We start from the raw sequence: 27,687 nt of genomic DNA on the forward strand, positions 1-27,687 counted from the left end.
TTCTTATCTTTGCTTTTCTATAGGTTCAGTATTTTTTCCCTTTGGCTTCTTTCAGGATTTTTAATTTCTTTTCAAACTTTTTTTTGAGAGAGTCTTGCTGCTTCACCCAGGCTGCAGTGCAGGGGTATGATTTTGGTTCACTGCCACCTCCACCTCTCTGGCTCAAGTGATCCTCCTACCTCAGCCTCCTGAGTAGCTGGGACTAGAGGTGCGTGCCATCATGCCCAGCTAATTTTTGTATTTTCTGTAGAGACAGGGTTTCGCCATGTCGCCCAGGCTGGTTTTGAACTCCTGAGCTCAAGCAATCCACGCTCCTCAGCCTCGCAAAGTGCTGGGATTACAGGTGTGAGTCACCGTGCCTGGCGCAAGAGTTTTCTTTTGTCTTTGATTTTCAGAAGTTTGAATATGATATGCCTAGGGATATTTTGGGGGACATTTATTCTGCTTGCTCTTCTCTGACCTTCCTGTATTTTGGTTTGGCATCTGATATTAATTTAAGGAAATTTGTTTTCATTATTGCTTCAGGCACTTTTGTGTTTTTGTTTTTTTTTCTGTTTCTTCTTTTTCTGATATTCTCATCATGTGTATTTATACCTTTTGTTGTCATCTCAGAGTTCTTGGATATTCTGTTGTGGTTTTTTTTTTTTCAGTCTTTTTTTCTGTTTGCTTTTCAGTTTTGGAAATTTTTGTTGTCATATCTTTAAGCTTTAAGATTCTTTCTTCAGCCATGTCCCATCTAATAGTGAGTTCATCAAAGGCATTCTTCATTTCCATTACAGTGTTTTCAATCTATAGTATTTCTTCATTATTTGTGAAAATTGTCAGAATCAAAATCAAGTTGTCTGTGTTAAAAACAAAAACGAAAACCAAAAACACCAAAAAAACCCCTGACAAATATGGGGAAAGGCTTAGGAAGGGAGGATTCTCACACTTATATGCCTGATAACAAAACTATCATAAAAGACTCTACAAAAATCTAAGCCTTGCACAAAGGCCATCGCAGCCTAACCCAAAAAATACTTGCGTGAGCACATCTGCCCAGCAACTTCCTGTCCAACCTTGGGCTGTCATCACCCTTGTTATTGATACTTGTAGCCAAGACGAATCATTTCAAAACAATTATGTAATTTTCCTCACATTCCCTTTAAAACCGTTTGTCTTCCTTTGCCTCCCTGAATGCACATATAGTTTACTATGGCACCTTTATTCCCATTTCAATGCCCTATTCCTGAATAAATATTATTTTCTTTAAAGAGCCTCTTGCTGTTTGTTATTTAGGTTGACAGTTTTAAAACCATAAAAATCCTAGGAGAAAACCTAGGCATTACCATTCAGGACATAGGCATGGGCAAGGACTTCATGTCTAAAACACCAAAAGCAATGACAACAAAAGCCAAAATTGACAAATGGGATCTAATTAAACTAAAGAGCTTCTGCACAGCAAAGGAAACTACCAGCAGAGTGAACAGGCAACCTACAAAATGGGAGAAAATTTTCACAACCTACTCATCTGACAAAGGGCTAATATCCAGAATCTACAATGAACTCCAACAAATTTACAAGAAAAAAACAAACAACCCCATCAAAAAGTGGGCAAAGGACATGAACAGACACTTCTCAAAAGAGGACATTCATACAGCCAAAAAACACATGAAAAAATGCTCACCATCACTGGCCATCAGAGAAATGCAAATCAAAACCACAGTGAGATACCATCTCACACCAGTTAGAGTGGCAATCATTAAAAAGTCAGGAAACAACAGGTGCTGGAGAGGATGTGGAGAAATAGGAACACTTTTACACTGTTGGTGGGACTGTAAACTAGTTCAACCATTGTGGAAGTCAGCGTGGCGATTCCTCAGGGATCTAGAACTAGAAATACCATTTGACCCAGCCATCCCATTACTGGGTATATACCCAAAGGACTATAAATCTTGCTGCTATAAAGACACATGCACACGTATGTTTATTGCGGCACTATTCACAATAGCAAAGACTTGGAACCAACCCAAATGTCCAACAATGATAGACTGGATTAAGAAAATGTGGCACATATACACCATAGAATACTATGCAGCCATAAAAAATGATGAGTTCATGTCCTTGTAGGGACATGGATGAAATTGGAAATCATCATTCTCAGTAAACTATCGCAAGAACAAAAAAACCAAACACCGCATATTCTCACTCATAGGTGGGAACTGAACAATGAGAACACATGGACACAGGAAGGGGAACATCACACTCTGGGGACTGTTGTGGGGTGGGGGGAGGGGGGAGAGAGCATTGGGAGATATACCTAATGCTAGATGACAAGTTAGTGGGTGCAGCGCACCAGCATGGCACATGTATACATATGTAACTAATCTGCACGTTGTGCACATGTACCCTAAAACTTAAAAGTATAATAATAATAATAATAATAATAATAAAAAAAACATTAACATACACACATCAAATCATTGGGAAGAGTATTTATAATATTTCAACTTTAGAGTAACCAAAACATACTGGTTAATGTCAATAAACTCTAGTTGTAGAAATAATAATAATAAAAACAAATAAATAAATAAAATAAAAATAAAATTTTAAAAATTGAAAAAAAAAAGAAATTCTGTCTCTTTCTGCTTATATTATCCAACTGTTCTTGCATGTTGTTTCCTTTTTCCATTAGATCCCATGGCGTGTTATAGTTTTTCAAAATTCATGATTTAGTAATTCCAATATGCCTGCCATATCTGACTCTGGGTCTGATGCTTGTTCAGTCTCTTCAAACTGTTTTTTTGCTGTTTAGTATGCCTCATGTAAGTATTTGTACTTAGTATGTACTTATTTGCTGAAAGCTATACTGAGTGAATAGAACTGTGGTAAAGAGCTTTTAGTAATGTATTGGTAAGGTGTGAGGAGAGGGAGGTGTTCTACAGTCCTGTCATCAGGTCGCAGTCTTTTGGTGAGCCTGTGCCCCTAAATTATGACCTTCACCGGTGCTTCTGATTTTCCCCTCTTAGTTTGGACAGGATGGCTGGCGGGAGGTGCAGTGAGTTTTTCCCTTCCCCTGTGTGGAATGCTAGATATGGCTGTAGTTGGGTATTTCCCTTCTCTCACATGGAAGGCTAGAGGGAGCTGGAGTTGGGTTATTTTCTTCCCACAAGTAGAAGTTCAGAGCTGGCTGGAGTTGAGTATTTTCTTTCTCTCAGATAGGTTAGGCTCTGATATGAGCCCAGTAGATGAGGCTGTAGAAAAAGAATTTCTCCTGAGGTCAGGTCTTGTTAATAATGGAATGCTCTGACATGCTTCAAAATGGTTTCTTTTCTCTTCTCCCTGCTGGTGGAAATATGAGGGGATTTTTCTCCAGTATTTATAGTGAGAACCTAGTAGAACTCCTGGAAGTAAAACTTAACAACAACTTGAGAACCCAATGATTGAATTTCTCTGGAGTTTTTATCTCTCACACTTGTCCGCACTGAGCCTCCCGCAATTCATCACTTATAGTTCAGGCAACCCATACAAAGTTTCACTAGTCATGCTGGAAGTGCTCTCAAGAAGCAGAGAAAAGTCATGACATTACAAGAAAAAGTTGAATTGCTTGATATGTACCATACATAGAGGTCTACAGCTGTGGTTGCATTCCATTTCAAACAGACAATTTATCTTGTAAACAGACAATATAAACTTACGGTATAAATAAATACAGTACCATAAATGTGTTTTCTCATCCTTAGGATTTTCTTAATAACATTTTCTTTTCTCTAGCTTACTTTATTTTAAGAGTACAGTATATAATACATATAGCATAAAATATATGCTAATCAGCTATGTTCCTAGTAATGCTTCTGGTCAACAGTAGGCTATTAAGTTAAGATTTTGGGAAGTCAAAAATTATACATGGATTTTTGATGGCACAGGTGTTGGTGCCCCTAACGCTCAAGTTGTTTAAGAGTCAATGTACCTCACTGTACTCACCACTCTGCTTAAGAAATAGACATAATTTATATTTATAAAAGTATACATTAGGCTGGGCACGGTGGCTCACACCTGTAATCCCAGCACTTCGGAAGGCCGAGGCGGGTGGATCCCCAGGTCAGGAGATTGAGACCATCCTGGCCAACATGGTGAAACCCCGTCTTTACTAAAATAAAAAAAAAAAAAAAAAAATCCAGGCGTGGTGGCGCATACCTGTAGTCCCAGCTACTTGGGAGGCTGAGGCAGGGGAATTGCTCGAATCCAGGAGGTGGAGGTTGCAGTGAGCCAAAATTGCACCGCTGCACTCCAGCCTGGCGACAGAGCAAAACCCTGTCTCAAAAAAAAAAAAGAAGTGTACATTATATACTAGTATATAAACATATATGTAATCTACCTAGTGAGTACTTTGGCTTTTAGACACTCCTGTGGTAAATTAAGTAATTTTTTTGTTATTAATTTGTTTATTTAAGGAAATTTTTCTTTAAACTTTTAGATGATACAGCAGTGTTCGAGTTGATACAGCTAGTTCCACCAGGTAATATATATTGATGTAATATATACAATATATCATAAATTGATGTAATATATAATATAATGTATTATATATTGATTACACTATATTATTTGATATGGATATAATATAGTGTATTATATACTGATAAAGTAAATTGACTTGGGAACTCATGTCAGTGACATTTTCTTTACTTTAAAATCTCATCTTTCCAGGCCGGGCATGGTGGCTCACGCCTGTAACCCCAGCACTTTGGGAGGCTGAGGCAGGCGGATCACCTGAGGTCAGGAGTTCGAGACCAGCCTGACCAACATGGTGAAACCCCGTCTCTACTAGAAGTACAAAAATTATCCAGGTGTGGTGGTGGGCATCTGTAATCCCAACTACTCGGGAGGCTGAGACAGAAGAATCACTTGAACCCGGGAGGCAGAGGTTGCAGTGAGCCAAGATCATGCCATTGCACTCCAGCCTGGGTGACAGAGCGAGACTCCGTCTCAAAAAAAATCTCATCTATCCTCCTCTTCCCAAGTTAAGAACAGTGTCAGGTTTCTATTATTGATCTACTATGTGTAAAATGTCAGTAGACCAAAATAATATATACAGAAAGATTATCATAAATGTCACTTTAATACATTGTTCTAAAATTGAATAGTAATAATTGGAAATGGAAAATAACTTATTATTCTAAAATATTTTGTGACAGTCATAAAAATTGAATTTTAAGTTTTTGCTATTTTTCTAAAACTATATATTTTTATTGATAAAGTAGTTAATTATCATTGTTTTTGTGTGTTGCATATTATTAGGGAAGGGAAGAGAGTAAAACCTTACTTATGTAGTAAATGTTACAGTTCCCTGGAGAAGGCAGAGTTAAAATATAGAGGCTAGTTTCATTTCTGATATTGATTTCTGTGATTATAGATGACATCTATATTAATCAAATTTTTATTTTATGTGAAAAGTGGAGTGCTGGCTGGGCACGGTGGCTCACGCTTGTAATCCCAGCACTTTGTGGGGCCAAGGTGGGCAGATCATGAGGTCAGGAGATTGAGACCATCCTGGCCACCATGTTGAAACCCCGTCTCTACTAAAAATATATAGCTAGGTGTGGTGGCGCGTGTCTGTAGTCCCAGCTACTCGGGAGGCTGAGGGAGGAGAATCACTTGAACCCAGGGTGGAGTGGAGGTTGCAGTGAGCTGAGATGGCACCATTGCACTCCAGCCAGGGCAAAAAGAGTGAAACTCCGTCTCAAAAAAAAAAAAAAAAAAAAAAAAGAAAGTCTGTCTCAAAAACAAACAAAAACCAACGTGGAGATAGTTACTGACATATAAATGTTGGACCAACTTCATATTTTTGTAATATGTTTCTGAAAAAGGAAAATGTGTTAATATTTTTAACATATCTTTATTTTAATTTTCCTTTCATAGAAAATAAACATGACCCAAAACAGGTATTTCAGTAAGGCATCAGGCAATAGATATATCATACTTGAGGATTTTGTTTCTAAATAGTATATTTTGTTATAATTTGAATCATAGGATATCTTTCTTGTAGTGGGTGAAACACTGTCTACGTATGACGAAAATACACGCGATTTCATGTTTCCGGGTCCAAACCAAATGTCTGGACACCATGATTCAAACCGCCAGGTTACCATGAGGAGGATTTCTGGCCTTCGAGTAAGTGCTTGCAATTTTCTGAATCAGTTTAATGGAAAATCATTGTCAGCAACCACCGCATAGCGCTCGCCATCTTAAATGTGAAGAACAAATTCAAAGTGTAATTTAGTTTACTTCTTAATTGTTTTGTGGTTTAAATCTTAATTGTTTTAGATTTCAATATGTTACTTAAACATATAAAGATATTTATTTACCGCAAAGTAAAAACAGACTAATACAGTAAATTGGTTACTTAAACATATTGAAATCTAAATGAAAATGATTTAATAAAAAAGTGCCATTCAAAATTTTTTAAATTGTAATTGACATTCTTCAAATCTCTGTCATCCCCTTCTCTCCCCATCCCCATCCCATCTCTGTCTCTCTGTCTCTTTCTTCTCTTTATTTTTGTCTCTAAGGGATGATAACAAACATTTGAAAAGATACTCTAACTCATTAGTATTCAGAGTATTAGTATTCAGAAAAGATACTCTAACTCAAGTTAAAGCAACCACATGATTTCATTTATATATCTATAAGATTGGGAAAATTTAATAAATCTGATAAAAATGAAAAACTTAGAATCTTTTATATGCTGCTATACCATGCGATGTGGTTAGGCTCTGTGTCCCCACCCAAATCTTATCTTGAATTGTAATCCCTGTAATCCTTGTGTGTCAGGGGTGGGACCTGGTGGGAGGTGATTGGATCATGAGGGTGGTTTCCCCCGTGCTGTTCTCATGATAGCAAGTGAGTTCTCACAAAATCTGATGGTTTTATAAGTGTTTGACATTTCCTGCTGCACACACATTTTCTCTCTCGCCTGCTGCCATGTAAGATGATGTGCCTCTTCCCCTTCCACTGTGATTGTAAGTTTCCTGAGGCCTTCCCAGCCATGCAAAACTGTGAGTCAGTTAAACCTCTTTTCTGATAAATTACCCAGTCTCAGATATTTCTTGATAGCAATATGACAATGGATTAATACAGTAAATTGGTACCCAGGTAGTGGGGCATTGCTATAAGATACCGGAGAATGTGGAAGTGAATTTGGAACTGGGTAATGGGCAGATGGAGGAACAGTTTGGAGGGCTTAGAAGGCAGGAAGATGTGGGAAAGTTTGGAACTTCCTAGAGACTTGTTGAATGGCTTTGACTAAAATGCTGTTAGTGATATAGACAATGAAGTCTAGACGGAGGTTGTCTCTGATGAAGATGAGAAATTTGTTGGGAACTGGAATAAGGGTGACTCTTGCTATGCTTTAGCAAAGAGACTGGCAGCATTTTGCCCCTGCACTAGAGATCTGTGGAACTTTGAACTTGAGAGAGGTGATTTGGGGTATCTGGTGGAAGAAATTTCTAAGCAGGAAAGCATTCAAGAGGTGACTTGTGTGCTGTTAAAAGCATTCAATTTCAAAAGGGAAATGGAACGTAAAAGTTTGGAAAATTTGCTGCCTGACAATGGGATAGAAAAGAAAATTCAATTTTCTCAGTAGAAATTCAAGCCAGCTATAGAAATTTGCATAAGTAACAAGGAGCTGAATGTTAATCACCAAGACAATGGGGCAGATGTCTCCAGGGCATGTCAGAGACCTTTGTGGCAGCCCTTCCCATCGCAGGCCTTGAGGCCTAAGAGGAAAAAGTGGTTTTGTGGGCTAGGCCCAGGGTCCCTGTGCTGTGTGCAGCCTAGGGACTTGGTGCTGTGTCTCAGCCACTCCAGCCATGGCTGAAAGGGGCTGACATAGAGCTTGGGTCGTGGCTTCAGAGGGTGCAGGCCTCAAGCCTTGGTAGCTTCCATGTGGTGTTGAGCCTGCAAGTGCACAGAAATCAAGAATTGAGGTTTGGGAACTTCTGCCTAGATTTCAGAAGATGTGTAGAAACGCCTGGATGCCCAGGCAGAAGTTTGTTGCAAAGCAAGGTGCTCATGGAGAACCTCTGCTAGGGCAGCCTGGAAGGGAAATGTGAGGTCAGAGCCTCCACACAGAGTCCCTACTGGGGCACTGCCTAATGGAGCTGTGAGAAGAGGGCCACCATTCTCCAGATCCCAGAATGGTAGATTTACTGACAGCTTGCACCATGCGCCTGGAAAAGCTGCAGACACTCAGTGCCAACCAGTAAAGGCAGCCAGTAGGGAGGCTGTACCCTGCAAAGCCACAGGGGCAGAGCTGCCCAAGACCATGGGGAACGCACCTCTTCTATCAGTGTGACCTGGATGTGAGATATGGAGTCAAAGGAGATCATTTTGGAGCTTTAAGATTTGATTGCCCTGCTGGATTTTGGACTTGCATGGGGCCTGTAGCCGCTTTGTTTTGGTCAATTTCTCCCATTTGGAATTGTTGTATTTACTAAATGCCTATGCCCCCATTGTATCTAGGAAGTAACTAACTTGTTTTTGATTTTACAGGCTCAAAAGTGGAAGGCACTTGCCTTGTCTCGATGAAACTTTGGACTGTGGACTTTTGAGTTAATGCTGAAATGAGTTAAGACTTTGGGGGACTGTTGGGAAGGCATGATTGGTTTTGAAATGTGAAGAGATGAGATTTGGGAGGGTCCAGGGACTGAATGATGTGGTGTGTTTCTGGGTCCCTACCCAGATCTCATCTTGCAGCTCCCATAATTCTCATGAGTTATGGGAGGGATCCGGTGGGAGATGATTGAATCATGGGGATGGGTCTTTCCCATGCTGTTCTCATGATAGTGAATGGGTCTCATGAGATCTGATGGTTTAAAAAATGGGAATTTCTTTGCACAAGCTCTCTCTTTGCCTGCCACCATCCATGTAAGATGTGACTTGCTCCTCCCTGCATTCCACCATGTGGAAGTGTAAGTCCAGTAAACCTCTTTCTTTTGTAAATTGCCCATTCTCAGGTATGTCTTTATCAGTACCATTAAAAATGAACTAATACAGTATCTATCTTAAAGATGTATTCTCTCTGGTATACTACGAGCCTTCTTAAGAACGTTTACCTGTTGGTTCATAATAGTGAAAAATGGAAATAATTGATATGTCTGTTAGTAGGAGTTTAGATAGATTAGTTGTAAAACATTTATATAATGGAAATATATAGTCATACACCTAAAATTAAAAGCTGCATCAAGTGACAGCTTACTCTCTATCTTTTACTATAACTTCCTTCAAGTTCTGTGGATGATTTGAAAATATTTTATTGCTGAAAGTAAGTCTTCCGTGCAGAGAAACTGAGAGAAGCCCATGCCATTTCAAAAGAGGAAAAGCAAAAATTATCCAGCTTGAAATTATTTGGATAGACCTTTAAAACTAATTTTATAAAATATTAGAGTAGTCCGAATAAGGAGAGTGTTGATATATGAACAAATATAGTGAACTAAGTAATTTTTCCTGTAGATTTATGATATGCCCTATTCCAAGAAAAAGCAGCTTCATCTTTATGAAAGTATAAAAGTTGACTAAGTAGCAAGTCTATAGAACTATACTTTCTTTGGGGATATTTCAGTGTCCATTAGCAAGCTTCTGTACTATGAAAGTCTTCAAAGAGTATTTCAAGATCTGTGTGGAAACATACAATGAACAAATAATCACATTTTAAAATTATGGTCTCTTTAATGTAATGTAAAATTCTGTATTATACCAATGTGGTAATATAAACTCAAGAGTATGGAGCATTAAGAGGGATTTACTTTTCATCATTTAATTTGAGTTACTTTTGCATTCATTTGGAAGATGATGGATTATTAAAACAAAAATATATAAAAATTAGGACTTCTAGGAATGGCAGTTTGAACAGATTGAGAGTTCTTATAAAACTAGACAAAATTTTCACAAACAATAAATTCAGGATACTGGAAACTGACAAGGTAAGACAAATGAAGAAGTTTTCATGCTTGAAAAACTCCTAAAGCTTTGGGAAAAACTGGCGAGACTGTTAACATTCTTGCCTGGGATGTTCTTATATTCTGTTATAAACTCTAGTGAGAACTAGAGTTTATCTATTCTGGAGCTAGGTGCAAAAATCAACAGCTTTGCTACCGGGGGAACAGAATCAGTTTTGGGCAGTGGCACAAATAGCACAGCTTTGCCAGCTAACTGTGGTGGATTCAGTTGGAGCAGATGAAGAAACCCCACAGCTTTGCTAGGCAGAGCTCTAACTGGGGCAAGGATTACCTGCCAGAAAGTTGACAGGGAGGTCCTGGGAGTAAGGTAACAATAAAGGGCTGAGATAAATTCTCCACCTATTCCTGGCTGACTGTGAAACTGCATATCAAGGGGAGACAGTGAGAGCCCAGCCAAAAGTGAAAGCCAAGGGAGACTGGAGTCCTGGCTGCAATTTTGAATGATTTCCTAATCTATACACAGGTCATCAGTAGAGGGTAGGACTCCTGTGGGTTCATTGCATGACCACTTACCTATGCATATGCCGGTGAGACTCCTAGAAAGAATCAAAGAATAGAAATAAATAGAACATATATAAACTGAACACCAAATTGGCAGTTCTAAATCTAGCCGTATCTATCATTATATTTAAATACGAATAGGAAAAATGCTTCAATCAGTAGTTTGTTGCCCTGGCGGAAAACAATGCACTCCTTCTGGGAATTCTTATGATTCTGCATAATCATCGGTAAGTCCCAGGCTATCCTCCTGAAGCCTTTACTATGGCAAGGATTCAGACAACATTTGGGATTAAATTCTGGCACTTTCATGGATGAACTGAGTAACCTTTGGCAAAGCACCATAACATGGCAATATCATAGGGTTTTTGGGTGGATTAATGTAAACTTGTAAATGGTTATAGCAGTGTCTGGCAAATAAACCCTCAATAAATGTTAGTGATATGATGATAGCCATGAATATCATGATGGTGATGATGGAGTAGAGATGATGATAATATCTCCTGTTCTAGATTGTGAACTCCATAAAAACAGAATCTTCGACTTTCTCGTCTTTGAATTTAACTCTTAACACAGTACCTTGCCTGGAGTAGGTACTTAATAAATGTCTCTTGATTGAATGAATGAATTGCATCTTGTTGTAGACTTCATAGATGAACTGACATTTGAAATGGTGTGATGATTAATCTTATGTGTCAATTTGGCTAGATTATGGTGCCCAGTTATTTGATCAAACACAAGTCTAGATGTTATTCTAAAAAGTATTTGATAGGTGTGATTAATATTTACAATCACTTGACTTTAAATAAAGGAGATAACTTTGAGATTACTTTGGCAATTTGAGTGGGCCTCATCTAATAAATTGAAGACCTGAAGAGGAAAAGCTGAGGTTTACTGATGAACAAGGGATTCTTTTGTTTGTTTTGTTTTGTTTTTGAGACACGGTCTTTCTTTGTCACCCAGGCTGGAGTGCAGTTGCGAGATCATGGCCTACTGCAGCCTTGACCTCCCAGGCTCAAACAGGAATGTCTATAGTGATTGTCCTGTCCCTGCTGCACATGTGCACCTTGGGCATGTGTGAGGCAGATAACTTTTCTCTTTAGGTCATATGTCTTCTGATTGTGAGAAACTGTATTTTAGGAGTTGTACATAAGGAACTACACCTCAGCAGCCTTATCTATACCAGAATTTTATTTAGATGCCATCATCCTAGATTTCAAGCTGAAGTTGTACAAGGATGAGACTTTAATTCTTTTCTTTTTTTTCTGGTAGGGCATGAATGTATTTTGCAAGTAAGAGGAATGTAAGTAATTTGTGGTCAGAGAGCAGACTGGTGGTTTTAAACCTGTGCACAAAATTTTTGCTACTCTTTTCATTGAAAAGGTAGCCTAACTACTCTGTCGTTGAGTTTGGATTATACTTAGTGAGTCTAATGAATAGAATGTGGTAGGGGTGACAGTGTTAGATTCTGAGACTACATCATTGTGGCTTCCTTCTTGCTTTGCTCTTGGATCATCCATCCACTTTGATTAACTAGAACCACATCATGAGGATACTCAGTACCCCTTTGGAGAGGTTTATGATTGCTGAGTGTTCTTGCCAAAAGCTAGAAAGGAACTGAGGCTTCCAGCCAACAGCCCTGTGAATGAACCTTCTTGAGAAGCAGATTCTCAAGCTCCAGTCAAGTTTTCAGTTGACTGCAGCGTAAATGACATCTTGACCACAATTTCGTGAGAAATTTCAACACAGAAACACGTAGCTCAACCTCCCTCAGATTTCTGACCCATAGAAATTACGTGAGATAATAAATGTGTACTGATGCTTTAAACCGCTAAGTTTCAAGGTAATTTGTTTTGTAGTACTAGGTAATTAACAAGTAGATATAGTGAATATCACTATGAAGATAAGTTTGCAGAAGAACACACATTGAAAATGTAGCCTAACTACTCTTCTTGAGTGTAGACTGTAGTGATGCTAATGAATAGAATGTGGTAAGATTGACAGTGTTATATTTTCGAGAGTATATCAGTTCAGTCAATTGTTAGGCAACTCCGATTTACCTTTTCTTTAATATGTATGATGTTTTTAAGCTTAGCTGGTCACAGACTTGATTTGTTGAGGCCAAATGTAGGTATTGAATCACAATTGCTTTTGCACCAACCTAATACTTTGGTCAATGTCTAATTTTTACTGTATTAGAATGAAACTGCCCTGGGCATAGACTGTATTCTTTAATGTTTTGGTGAATGTATAATTGTGTGCTTCCAAATATTTTCACAGATACTTTGTGACTGTCCTTTTGAATTTTACCATTTATCTCTATTTATTTTAAACAGTGTTCAAGGTGGTGATTGAAATGTTAGAAATATAAGCCACATTCATTTCTAGATATGAATGTAAGATACATTATAGGAAAAAATGTTGGCAGAATTAGTAGAGACTTATCTTTTCTACTTTCAAGAACTACATGCCGAGGAGCTGGGTTTTTTGTTTTTGTTTTTTTAAAATTGTAATGGACAGACCAGACCCAGTGGCTCATGCCTGTAATTCTAGTGCTTTGGGAGGCTGAGGCAGGAGGATTGCTTGAGGCCAGGAGTTTGACACCAGCCTGCGTGACATAGTGAGATCCTGTATCTACAAAATAATGAAAAAATTAGCTGAATGTGGTGGTGTGTCCTGTAGTCCTAGCTACTTGGAAGGCTGAGGGGAAAGGGATCACTTAAGTCCAAGAGTTAGAGTCTGCAGTGAGCTGTGATGGTACCACTACACTCCAGAGACCTTGTCTCTAAGAAAAAAAATTAATTGAGAAATACCAATTGTATATATTCATGATATACAACATGATGTTTGATATATGTATACATTGTGGAATGGCTAAATCAAACTAACATTTGTTTCTTGACTATATAGTTAAATATGTCTTAAGTTGTAAAAGTAAAAAGCTGAAATTTATTAAGTATGTTTATATATTTATGGCTATATCAGTTTAAAAATTTAAAACAATTCGACAGGGAAATACTTAAAAATGAAAAAATAGACTAATTATTTTATAAAAGTAATATAATCACTCATGATGGAATCATCAGCAGAGACACTGTTACTTGCTAACATTTAGCCATACTATGTTGTCTTTATCTTTAATGAAAAGTTCAGACTAACAGTGAAACAGCTAAACTTTGACAGGTGTTTGTTACTTTAGGTCATATTCTTATCATTAATAATTATCTCTATTTAAATGGAAATGTCTAATAATAGCCTTTTTTCTTCTCAGGGAAATGCTCCAAAGCTGGAATTTTCTACCACTTCAGTGATTACTGAATGTCTGATAAGTTCAAGGAAATGCCGCACTCAGGTTAAAATTATTTGTATAAAGTATTTAATGGTTTAATTTATTTGGTCATATTTGTGGCCTTTTGGCAAGCGTTATTTATTTTGGCTGTAGCTCTTTTCACTTTTTGGGGGGTCAATTTTTAGTTGAAGTAAAACAATATAGGTATTTAACAGTTTGGTTACATCTTAGTAAATGTGAGAATGAAGAGCTTGGTGTGTATGATAGAGGATGTCATCTTGTGATTATTATTACTACTATTTTTTTTACTTCTTGGACTTTTTGGTTTTAGTGCACAGAAATCAAGCTGCCATAAAGATGTTAGGATCACGTAGTCTCACAGAGATCTAGGCTTCTTTAAATGTTATGGAAGTTACAGGATACTGCAAAAAGTTCAAAGGATACCTTTTTTAGCAGATGTTACCAGAGTTATCAGACTGGGATACTGGTGTTTAGTGAGTATGGTTTCTTGACTGTCACTGATTTCTTGAGGGACTGTTGCTCAGTTTGGTGGCCATACTGGTACTGCCAGATCAAGAGAATCTTGGACATTCCAGCCTAAGGATCATCTATGTCTTTGAAAACAGCCTTTAGTAAGCTGAGATATCTGGATCTAATACTCCATTTGTCTGACTTCTTCTTGTTTTTCCTTTTTTTTTTTATATTTTTGAGACAGGGTCTCACTCTGTTGCCCAGGGTAGAGTGCAGTGGCATGCAGCTTTGACCTCTTGGGTTCAAGCAATCCTTCTGCATCAGTCCTCTTAGTAGCTGGGACTACAGGTGCATGCCACCATACGCGGCTAACTTTTGTATTTTTTTGAGATAGAATTTGCCGTGTTGCCCAGGCTAGTCTCGAACTCCGGGGCTCAAGCAATCTGCCCACCTCGGTCTCCCAAAATTCTGGGATTACAGGTGTGCACTTATGTGCCTGGCCTAGTCTGACTTATTACTGAGTCACCAGGGTGGCTTACTTCCTTGTCCACAGGTTATCTAATAATGTCCAGATATCACTCATGTGCAGTTGCATTGTGATAGGGTAACAGTGACCTATCTATGATGAAGAGCCAATAATATGTAAAGCCCAGAGGGCTCAAAAGGGCAGGACTGGGCTTACCATGGAAGGAGTGGATTGTTCATTTACTGCATTATCAGTATTCAAGTAAATTTGCTGAGGATGATAACTGTGACTTAAGCCAAGAAAGGTAAAATATGGAATTATTGAGGGGAACATTCTTATTTGATTTAGAAAGATATTTAATAATTCAGAGTCAGGCTGTAGTTATTTATCTTTTAGATGCAAGCTGAAACACAGCTTTTAGAGCTCTAAAAACCTATGCTTGCCAAATGCAGAGATATGTTATTGACTTGTTTTAGAGATGTGCACTGTGCACATTGTAAATGGTTAGATATGCTTTGCCTGGACTCAGACATTTTTTTTTCTTCACACTAGAGTATGTTCTTCCAATAGATGGATAGAGAAGTCTTTTTTTTCTTTTTAACTTTTTGTCTGAAATATAGCATACACACAGAAAAGTACATACATTCTAAGGGTACAGCTAGGTGAAAGCCATTTCTAAATGTAAAGCCATTACCCATTCATAGTTTAATTGTACTTATGAACTAACATTTCCCTCTGTAAACTTTTGACAAGAGTCTTCCATTTTATTTTTAGTTTTGGACTTGGGATCTTTATTGAACAGAGATATGAGAGAAAAGGCATTGGTGTCAGTATTTAAGGAAATACATTTTCTTTAAATATTCTTTCCAGAAGCAGACAAATCTGGGTTCGAGTTCCTCATAAGGCTGCTGTAAAGATTAGGGAATATATGCAATATGCCTGGCATGTAACATTATTAAAATGTTTTTACCTACTGCAAAGTGGAATTCATTATTAAATAGTTAAATATCAATAGTAACTTTTTGAATATAAATTTGTTAATCGGCTGTGTCACATAGCTTTGGTTGTATTACAGACCTCACTAACTTAGTGACTTAAAACAGCAAGTGTTTCTCACAGTTCTGTGGATCTGCTGGGTTGATTTCTTTAGTCTAGAATGGTTGGCTAGGGATGAATGGTTTAGGATGGCTTTACTCACATGTCGGACAGTGGCAGATGTTTTGCCCAGGGAAGGATCTTAAATTTCTGGTGATGAGCTTCATTTCAGCTGGGATGAGATAGTCCCATCATCTGTCAGGCTAAGAATTCCAGCTCATTCATGTGGTGGCAGGAAGGTTTCAGGAATAAGAGAGGATAAACACTTTTGAAGTCTCTCTCCTTGTGCTGCATGTGCTATTTTCCTGTTGTCCAAAGCAAGTCACATGGTCAGTCCATTTTATAAATGGTATAACACAGTCACTTTTTAAAAGTTTTGCTAGGCATGAACAGGATCCATTAAGGAATAAGTAGGGTTAGACAGCATGCATTTGTAGTAGACAGTATGTAATTTATAACTTTCTCTAGTAGTATGCAGTATTAAAAGCTTTAATAAAGATGAGGTTAATTACGGTTTGATATAATCAGAGGTAGATATAAGAAAGAACTTTACAGCATTGCTGAAATGGATGATTATGAGTTTAGTTGGGTCTGGAGGTAAGAGATATTAAAACTGTAAAAAACTTGGGGGAAGAGTTCTAGGGACTGAGGAGATGAGAAAGGCAAGTAACAGATTCAGTGAGTCAAGAAGTAGTTTGAGGAAAAGAGGTTTTGGTCAGCAAGGGATTTTCAGAATTGGGATGCAAGGGATCTGCATATTTATGAAATCCAAGATGGAGTAGAATTAGACAATTAAAGCTGATAGACAGAAACTCATGATTCCAAGATCTTAGAAAGATTAATTGCTTGAATGTTTTAGTAAACTCAAAGATCATTTTTAGTGCTGACATTCCTTGCTTCTGTAAGTCTGTGATGTCATAGAGATGGGTGAAATGGATATGGTAGAAAAATTCTGAATTACTTTTTGAAGTCTTTGAACAAGGTGGAGAAGGTCCAGAAGCATACCACGAACTACAGAAGAAGGAAAGATGGAGTAATCTGATGCAGCTGGTCTGTATGAAATGCATAGACCATTGCCCTAGCTGAAACTTACTTTTCCAATTAGGAAAATTAATTTTCTTTCCTGTGTATCCACTTAAAAAATTTGACTCTTCTTCATCCTATTCACATTTGTATTTTATTCACTTAGTTACCCTTAGCAAGTCGAGAGAGGTGTTGAGGAAGTAGAGCAGGAGGTAGGATTGGTGGCTTTTAAAAGTGATTAAAGTTAGGAAGACATTTAAAAATTCTCCATAGTCCATTTTCTTGAATTGAAAAGCTTCTTATAACTCTGGATAAAGTATGAAGAAATATTGTATTACTTGCTTGTAATCCAACTATTAAGGCATTTATCAGGCAGAGATTATTTGAATAAGATGTTATTCTAACAGTAAAAAAGTTAGAATTATCAAATTTTAGCCTCAAAACTTTTAGACTGCTAACCAGTTTTATTAGATAAAATGTTATTAAGTTTATAATGCTTCTTATGTTTCTAATTTTATAAAAATATGGGACAGAATTAAGATGGTATGTTTATCTGTCATTGTGAAGTTACAGCTTGGAAGGGAGCTTAAAAGTATGTATTACAATCCAAATAACACATTTCATTAAAATATGTATAGAGTTCTTTATATTTTTGTGTTGTACATATATATATAATTATAGCAGAAGGGATGAAACTTATTTTTATAGTTTTATCTTTAAAGATTTTGTAATCAATTGATTTGGCATGTATTTTTAACATTACTAAACATAGTTCTCTTATATAGCCAATTACATGAATATTTAAATATATATGTAACCAATGTTTGCACTTTTTTAGTATACTGAAAAATAATTTTTTTGACTTTGTTTCTTTAATTTTTCAAGTGATTAAGTATCGGGCTTTAATTTTTATAAAGTCCTTGTTAGTTGGACTTAAGGAAGTTTGAGACAACGTACTTTAATAACTACTGCAGAAAGAGTTATCTAGGAGAATGTGAATTTGACTTATCCCAGGATCAGCACAGATAGGAAGGACTGATCTAGTTGGCTTTGATAGATTTTGCGTGTCTTATATAAATTACTTTTTAATTTTTTCCCCACCAACAGGAATTTTAAAAATCCCCTTTGACCAAGTTAATTTTTATTTTTTATGTTTAGGATAAATATATTTACCATTTGGCTCCAGTTGAAAAATCACATGGCAGACTGCAAAACAGAACATCAAGATCACAAAAGAAAAAATCCAAGTCACCTGAGAGAAGTAAATACTGTATAAATGCAAAAAACTACGAACAGCCTACAATTTCTTCAAAATCACACTCTCCATCTCCCTACACAAAAAGACGCATGTGTGAGCTATCTGAAGACACCAGGCGGCGGCTGGCCCATTTAAATCTGGGACCCTATGAGTTCAAAAAAGAAACAGATAAACCTCCATTTGTGATTAGACATGTATGTGTTCTCTTAAGCATTTCTATTTGAAACTGATCAGCTTTTTTCCCCCCAAAAAAATGTTATTCTGAAATATCTTTCAACTTCTAGCTTATATTAATAATACTTTTCTCTCCTGACTGCTACCCTAGCAGTCTAAGATGGGAAATTAATTTCGAATGAAAGAACTTGCTTTTTTTCAGTCTTCAGACCTGACAGAGATCAAGCTGTGTTACGAATGCCATGTTAAATCCTCTCAGTACCGGTTTCCTTTCTTATACAGTAGATAGCATAATAACGCTACTAATTGAACTTGGTTGTAATTGACATTAGTACTAAAATGGCAGAGTAGGGCTTTAAAAGAGAACCAAATATTCTTTATGAAAAGGAAGACCCTCCTTTTTTAAATTATAAAAATTAGAATGGAAAGTAAGTTTCCTTTTAAATTACATCCCTTGGGTAAGTTTTGTATGATGGATCTTCAAAGCAAATTATTGTTTGATGATTATGGGAAGGCCTTTGAAAATGAAAAAAGTTCATTTAAGGGTAACCTAGTTCTAGTCTATCTGTACTGAATTGTGCTTTTGATATAGTTGAAATTTAGAGTCTTGTGTTTATATGATTATCAAGTAGACTTTGGCTAAATTTAAGGGTTTGTAATCAGAATGTTTAGGAAAGGACTCCCTCAGAATCCTCATAGTTTCCTGAATTTTTACGAAGTATTTTTACCTTAAAAGCAATTCTTTACTGAAAGCTTTCAAACTAATAAAAATATGGATTAATATTATATATACATATATAATAATAGTGAACCTCAAGATTTAAGTGCTGATAGAAGCAAAATAACTTTTTGGGATATCTATAAAAATATTTCTGACTAATGTCTTTAATTCATTTTTTATAAATTCTAAAATGAATTCATCCAACATGTAAATATGCCCTTTCGGTGGTCTAATAACTTTTTGAACATACACAACCTGAAAGTTCAGATTTTCTTTATGATACCTTTTTAAAACAATTTAAATATTGTCTTAAGCAACATTTCATTCCACCTGTATTTTGACTGAGTCATTTTTTTTAACTCTTAAGTAACAGATTGTTTTATCATAAGAGAAAATTTATAGTATAATGGATACTTTTAAGTGGCAACATTTTATTGAGGTTATTGTGACTACTTTTCTCATTTCTACAGAATTTGATTTTAACTTTTGTTCACTTTTTTGTTGTTGTTTGGCCAATATTCAGATAATATTTTAGTTGCATATTTGGTGACAGTTTTCGAATGCCTTTAATTTTAAGTCTTCCCACAATTACAAATTAAATTGAAAAGAAAGGATATACTATATTTTCATCTGAAGGAATAGTAACATTTTAATTAAAATGCTATGTACAAAAATAAACTGAAATATTTTAGGGGTAAGCCACATTAAAATTGTTTGGAAAAATAACTGCTTTTCTTTAAATGTTTGTTTTATTATTACTTTTTATGTCAGTGTTTAGAATGGAATAATTCTAATACTGCTTGATACAGACTTTGAAATTTGTATTTAAATGGTTTCCCTCCCTAGCTTTTCAATAAGCAGAAATGCCTACTCCTAAGTCTATACTTAGAAAATTGCTTACATTATTAAATAGGAAAGTGGATTTTCCGATTGTATTTGTAAACATAGAGATTTTTTTTTCTCCATAGCCATCCATGGTTTTAGAAGCACTTAGCAAATTGGTAACCAAACACAATTTTCGCTTAATACATGCATATGCAAAATGTAACACTTTTGGGAAAGACATTGTAGTCAATGTACATGGTATGAAAAGTAATCTTAAAGAATAAGGAAACAGTTTTAAGAAATCAATTAGCGTGCTTCCAAGATTCTTTCATCTTAAAGAATAAGGAAACAGTTTTAAGAAATCAATTAACATGCTTCCAAAGAAACTGGTGCAATTATCCTAGAGGACTAAAACAGCCTTTTTATTTTCCATTTATGCAGAATAAGATCTTTTCTTTTTCGATTGTGGTAAAATATACATAAGTTTACCATTTCGAATTTAAAGTGTACAATTCAGTTGTTTTAAGGATGTTCACAGTGTTATGCAGCTATCTGGTTCCAGAATTTCTTCATCTCCTAAATGGAAACTCTGTACTTATTAAGTATTCACTCTCCATTCCTTCCTTCCCATAGTCTTGGCAATCACTAATCTGCTTTCTGTCTCTATGAATTTGCCTATTCTACCATTTCATATAAATATAATTATACAACATTTGGCCTTTTGTGTCTGGCTTTTTTCACTTAGCACAGTGTTTTTGAGGTTCATCCATGTTGCATATATCAGTACTTGATTCCTTTTTATGGCTTAATTGTATCCTGTTGTAAGACTATATACCACATTTTACCCATTGTGTGGGTTGTCTTTTAAAAAAATTTGTTTTTTTAAATTGTGGTTATATATATTATAAAATTTACCATTTTAACCATCTTTAAGTGTGTAGTTTAGAAACATTAAATATATTCATGTTGTTATACAACCATATCACCATCTATCCCTAGAACTTTTTTCATCTTGCTAAACTGAAACTCTGTGCCCATTAAGCAATAGCTTTCCATTCCTGTCTCCCCCAACCCCTGACAACCACTACCATTCTACTATTTCTATGAATTTGACTACTCTTGGTATCTCATATAAGTGTGATTATACATCATGTGTCCTATTTGGATTGGCTTGTTTAACTTAGTATAATATTCATAAAGGTTCATCTATGTTATAGCATATGTGAGAATTTCTCTTTTACAGTTGAATAATGTTCTCTTATATGTATATACTACATTTGTTTGTTCATTCTCCTCTTGATAGACACTTGGGTTGCTTCCATCTTTTGGATATTACGAGTAATGTTGCTGTGTCACAGTGTGTACAGTGTGAATAACGCTGCTGTAAACATAGGTGTACAAATATATTTTTGAGGCCCTGCTTTCAACTCTTTTGGGTATATACCTAGATGAAAAATTGCTGAGTCATTTGGTAATTCTGTTTTAAATTGTTTGAGACCCTGACATAGTGTTTTTTATAGCAGGTGTACCATTTTGCACTGCACACCAACAAATTCCAAGTGTTCAAATTTATTCACATCTTCTCCCACACTTTATTTTCATAATAGCCATCCTAATGGGTACGTCACTATGATTTTGTGGTATCTCAAAATTACAGTGAAGTAGTATCTCACTATGATTTTGATTTCTGTCTCCTTAATGATTAGGGTTGTTGAATTTTTTCTTTTCATGTTCTTATTGGCCATTTGTATAACTTCTTTGGATAAACAAGTTCATTTTTAAATCTATTTGTTTTTGTTATTAAGTTGTAGGGGTTCTTTATTCTGGATAATAACCCCTTATCCAATAAATGATTTGTAAATATTGTCGCTGATTCAATGGGTTGCCTTTTCATTCTGTTGATATTATTTTTTGATGCATGAAAATTTTAAATTTTGATGAATAGGAATTTTTTTTACACATTTGTGTCATTCTTTTTACTTTTTGTTAGGAAATGTGGTTAACTATTATTATATTAAGCTATAGATCACTGAGCATGCTGGGCTCTGAAAGCAGCCAAATAAAGACTGTTTGAATTCAAAATGTCCATGCTAAGGAGATAAGAAGCAAATGGCTAGACTTTTAAAAATATGGCAAAGTATATTTCTCTTTTTTTAACCTTGTGATGGAAAGCAAACTAGGCACTGGAGTAATAAACATTTCAATTCCAAGTCTGTTCATTTTAAAGTAGGCACGTATATATATAATCAAAAATTTTTGAAGTTAAGTTTCAATTTTATTTTGCAACAAACAACAAAATACTTGAATAAACTCTTTGGAACATGCCTGACTCTCATGGGCACCATCATGTTTCCCTGATTATATATGCTCCCTGTACTCTAGTAGTTTTTCTAGTGCCATGAGATTGAAAGTCTAGGAATGTTTAAACTCTCTTTTACCTAAAAATCCTGCTTCCTCTAGGTTGATCCCCCAAGTCCCAGGGCTGATACTTTATTTGGATCTTCTGGAAGAGACTGTGAAAGAGATGGATGGTCAAGGGTGCACAATGGTAAGCTGGAAGTTATCTTTATTCATTGACGTAGTTGCCTGAGCTACAATCAAGCCTTTAATTTGGCATCAATTAACAAAAACAGAATCTTTGTTACATTATTGGATAATATTGTATAATGTAGCTTTTTACAACATGTATGTTGTAAAAAGTAAAAAGTAACTATATAGTTACTCTCTAAGATATTAGGATTTCTGTGCTACTATAAATCATTTCCCACCTTGAGACTTAGAATATATATATTAACATGTTAAAAAATGTGATATATTCTAGTAAAAAATGACTTGATTAATTTACTTTTACTCAACATTTTATAAACTTGACTGTGGAACCCTTTTCTCACCAAGTAATCTTAACTACGTTGATAGGAATGGTTTTTCATCTTTATCCCTAGTAGTCCTATGGTTAGATAAGTTGCTTCTTAAGTTCAATATGAAGATAATTTTTATGAAGAAGGTTAAATAGTATTGTATAATTAAGGGTATTGAGTGTTAATATCTGTAGACATTGGCTAGTGAGTTCAACAAGTATTCCCTAGCAGCCTTTAAAGTTAATTTACTACCTACTGAGAAAGTCATAGAGGAAGAAAAATGAGATTGAGTTAAAAAAAAATAGAATCGTTAATAGAATCATTACATTGAGTGAGCTTCATCTCTCTTTCTAACCTGTTGTGTGTAATCTCTTATTTTTTTAATGATGAAATTAAACATTCTTTTCTGAAAACATGCAGAGTTTGTGCTTGTTTTTGTTTTTTAGCACGAGCAGGGAGATAGATGTGATAATCAACAGATCTTTTATATCCACAATAGCAGATTATGTGAAATTAGAAACAGATGTTACACACTGTTTTCCCTCTTGGAAGAAGTTTATGGACATGGAAAATGAGCTTTAGGAACAAGCCAATGTAAAGTAACTTCAATATAGATGTTTCTTTGGAAGATTTTTTGGGAACACTTAAGCATCTGATTTTTCTTGACAATTACATATTTGCCAGCAGAACTGTTGTGGTTTCTAATAACTTTTAATCAAAGCAACCAGTTGCCTATGTAGAGGTATAGAGAGATCAGTAATGAGTTGTTGTTTTGTTTTAACTTTTTATTTTGATTTTGACATAATTTCAGACTTATGGAAAAGTAATAGTAGTACGAAGAATTGCCATATAGCTTTCACTCAGAATCCATAAACAATAATATTTGCTTTTTCTTTCTCTTTTTCTCTTTCCTCTGTCTGTATATGAGTCTGTATATAGAATTTTTTGACAGGGATATTATTATGGACTGAATTTGTATGCCCTGAAAGTTCATATGTTGACCCCCTAGCCCCTAATATGGTGGTTTGGAGATGAAGGCTTTGGGAGTGATTAGGTTTAGATGAGGTCCTGAGAACAGGGCCTTCATGATGACATTATTGTCCTTACAAGCAAGTACACCAGAGAGCTTGGGCTCTCCTTCTTTTACTGCCATTTGAGGACCCAACTAGAAGGCAGCCATCTACAAGAGAAGAAGAGAGAACGTACCAGAACCTGACCATGCTGGCACCCTGATTTCTAATTTTCAGTCGTCAGAACTGTGAGAAATAAAATTCTGTTCTTTAAGCTACCCAGTCCATGATATTTTGTTATGGCAGCCTGAGCAGACTAATTCAGACAATATTTTATGTGATTAACACCAGTTAATTAACAGTGTAGCAGATTAACAATGATATAATAATATTAACTAATCTATAAAGCTAAATCAGATTTTGTCAGTTGTCCTAATAATATCTTCATAGCAAAAGAAATATCATCATACATAGCATTCAGCTGCCATGCCTCTTTTGTTTTCTTTAATATGGATTAATTCATTAGTCTTTCATTGTGCTTAATGACATTGATAATTTTGAAGTGCATAAGCCAGCTATTTTATAGAATGTTCCTCAGTTTGGGTTTGTTTGATTTTTCCTCATGATTAGATTCAGATTATTTATTTTCCCCCAGAATACAGCAGAAGTGATGTGTTACTCTCAGTGCATCACACCAGGAGGTATGTGGTGTATCTCCACTACTGGGGATGTTAATTTTACTCATTTGATTAAGATGGATGTGCTGGTTTTCTCCATCAAAAAGGTGCTAGTTCTGTCTTTTGTAATTGTGCAGAGATACTTTGAAACTATGTAATATCCTATTAAACCTCAACTTTGACTCCTTTCACATATATTGATGACTGTTGCCTGAAACAATTTCTTACTGTGATTTTTGCTAAATAGTGATTTTTAAAAGTTCTGTTCCTCTTTGTACATTTAATAACTGGATTTCTAGAGCTTTTCCTTCTTGTTTTTCTGATCTTAATGTCCCCCCGCCCCTTTTTTTTTTTTTACTACATTTTTTCCCCTGGCTGACAACTGAGCAGTACTTACCAACTTCTGGGTTCTCATCAACCATTTAAATACATATGGGAATTTCTTATGGTAGGATCTCTTACACATAGTGAATTTTCACTTTTGATTTTACTTTAATAGAAATTCTTCTTGAACATTTTCTTGCCAAATTATCTTGCCTAATATTTATTAAGTTTTTATAGGATGCCATATTCACCAACGTTTACTGCTTTAGTCCTCAAAATAATCACGTGAAGATGAATTTAATTATATTTGAGAAAAATGGCAGCAGTTTAGAGAAGTTATGTGACTTGATAGTTACAAATCTAGAATCCAGGTCTTCTAGCTTCTAGCTCCTTCTTTTCTACCAGTCTCATACTACTTTCTCTACTTTCATTAAGGTATATTTTTTAAAATGAAATTTTCAAGCACATTGTATCTGTTACTGCCATGTTATGTAATTCTAATTGTAATTTGTGCAGTCCTTTTGAAGAAATTCAATATCTCTTGTAATATGAGACTTTTTGTAAGCTTTATCTAGTTATTTGTGTATTTGAAGAGGAAATCAAGGACATCCATCCTGGCCTCTTTTTACATTTTGCTTAGTAATTTAGGAAATATGTTAGACTCTGTCTCTCCTCTTAGAGGAACCTTCTTTTCTTCTCTTCATTTGAAGATTCTTTTATGAGTCTCATTTCTATATAAGATCATAATATTTTATGAACTTCCATTAATCCCTTATCAGATGATTAACTGTCACAAAGTAAAATAGAAATAACATTTCAAATCCTAATATGTCATATCTTGAGTAGACAACAGTAACTGGTAATGTTTTAATATTTTCTGAATAAAATAGCATGTAGTCATCATGTACAGCCTCATTAGTAAATATCTCATTAATTTCTGTTTGCTTTTAAACATGTCCCTCTTGTTTGAATTTCTTATGGATGAAGAAACCTGAGGTTTAAAGAAGGATAGTAAGTTGCGCAAAGTCATACACACAAGATTTGACCTATTTTTTTTTCTTCCTACTTTTCTAAATGATTATGTCCATCTCAAGTTTCTTTGCCTTTAGGAAGTTTTTCCTGATTGCCTTACCTTGAGAGATTACTCTCTGGTATAACTTTTTTATATTATAATTGTTATACCATTCTGACTTTGTTTGTTCTTTATACTGCTGTTGTTCAACTTTGGTTGTAACTTAACCAAAATAGATTATAAGTACTTCACAGCCATGGGCCATGACTTTCATCTCCTTGATTTCTTACATTTGAAATATAGTTTGTGACTAATTGGTGGTGAGTGTGATTAAATATGAACATTGGGAAACCTCAGATCAAAATAATAGATTAATTTGTAGGAATAAAATTATAAACCTGTGCAAATCAGGGTAAGTTTATAAATGGTTTGTGGAATGCAGAAGCCATACGAGTGCTTTAACATACAGAAACTTTTAATATAATGCTAGCTTCCAGGAAATACATACTATTTCCAGAAATTATTACCTTAATTTTCAAAGTTAGCATATCCTTGTCCTTTTTTTTTTGAGATGGGGTCTTGCTTTGTTATCCAGGCTGGAGGGCGTGGTGTAACATGGCTCACTGCAACCTCGACTTCCCTGGTTCAAATGATCTTCCCACCTCAGCTGCCTTAGTAGCTGGGACTACAGACATGCATGCACCACCATGCCCACCTAATTTTTGTGGGTTTTTTTTTTTGCTGTAGAGAGTGGGTTTCACCATGTTGCCCAGGCTGGTCTTGAACTCCTGACCTCAGGAGATCCTCCTGTCTTGGTCTCCCAAAGTGCTGGGATTACAAGTATCAGGCACCATTTCCAGATGTCCTTCTCATTTTTTAATTTTTTCAATGACTTGTGATCATGCTATATATTAGACTTGTACAGAAGAGAAGTTGGACTGTGATTTATTCTTATTTTTAATTTTTGAAAAGCATTTGAAGTAAATTGAATCTTACTGACATTATGTGGAGAAGTTGACCTCGTGTAAAAGATATTAATATTTCAGCTGATTTCTGGTATGGTTCAGGGCACCTAGAAAATATCTTGTGCCATAAAAAATGCTGAAGGATTTGCTGAATACAGACTATTCTATGTCTTTATTTATTTTCTGGATTAGGCGGTTTGGGAAGGTAGAATATAGAACCACAGAATGCATTTGAGTGATATGTGTGGGTGAGAAATTAGAATTTTATGGTTCTGATTTTCTGTTTTAAAAATTGATACATAATATTTTACATATTTATTGGGTACATGTAATATGTTGTTACATTGTGTGGAATGTGTGATGATCAATTAAGAGTGGTTAAATTGTCTACCATTTTGTGTATTTGTCATTTCTTTATGTTGGGAACAATTTAAGTCCTGTCTTCCAGCTACTTTGAAATATATAATACGTTGTTGTTAACAGTAGTTACTATGCTCTCCTTTGACAACAGAGTATACCTGTTTTCTAATCTTATGTTTGTACCTGTTAAGCTACTGCTCTTCATTGTCCACCCCTACCAACCCATCCTTCCTAGCCTCTAGTATCAATTATTCTACTTTCTATGAGAGAATATTTTTAGCTTCCACGTATGAGAACGTGCAATATTTGTCTTTGTATGCCTGATTTATTTCACTTAAAATAATGACCCCCTAGTTCCATTCATGTTGCTGCAAATGACATGATATCATTAATTTTATGCCCTAATTACTTTATTATTCCATTGTGTATATACACAACATTTTCTTTATCCATTCATCTATTGATAAGCAGTTAGGTTGATTCCATGTTTTGGTAACTGTGAATAGTGCTGCAATATCTCTTCAGTATACTAATTTCCTTTCCTTTGGATGGATACCCCGTGCTGAGATTGCTGATTGTATGGTAGTTCTATTTTTAGTTTTACATTCAAGTTTATTATTGATATGTGTGGTTTTGTTCCTGCCATATTGTTATTTTCTGGTG

General features: G+C 35.5%; 1 protein-coding gene across 9 annotated transcripts in view; it reads left to right on the forward strand.

The window, feature by feature from the left end:
- The window catches only part of SPATA6 (spermatogenesis associated 6), a 141,914-nt gene that overhangs the window by 52,412 nt on the left and 61,815 nt on the right, over window positions 1-27,687 (forward strand). For 6 of the 9 annotated variants that reach the window (XR_010124697.1, XR_010124698.1, XM_054488707.2 and 3 more), the window contains exons 4-8: window positions 4,457-4,498; window positions 6,029-6,153; window positions 13,768-13,848; window positions 17,999-18,292; window positions 22,279-22,366. Coding sequence is in view for 7 of the 9 variants with exons in the window: in XM_054488707.2 (XP_054344682.1) it covers window positions 4,457-4,498; window positions 6,029-6,153; window positions 13,768-13,848; window positions 17,999-18,292; window positions 22,279-22,366 (630 nt within the window). In the remaining 2 variants the exon portion in view is untranslated. Of the gene's footprint in view, window positions 1-4,456; window positions 4,499-6,012; window positions 6,154-13,767; window positions 13,849-17,998; window positions 18,293-22,278; window positions 22,367-27,687 lie in introns of those variants that run through there. The other 3 variants (XM_054488713.2, XM_063656442.1, XM_054488759.2) reach the window with 2 other exon arrangements.

Source organism: Pongo pygmaeus, chromosome 1 (genome assembly GCF_028885625.2).
Source record: "Pongo pygmaeus isolate AG05252 chromosome 1, NHGRI_mPonPyg2-v2.0_pri, whole genome shotgun sequence".
Taxonomy (NCBI): Eukaryota; Metazoa; Chordata; class Mammalia; order Primates; family Hominidae; genus Pongo; species Pongo pygmaeus.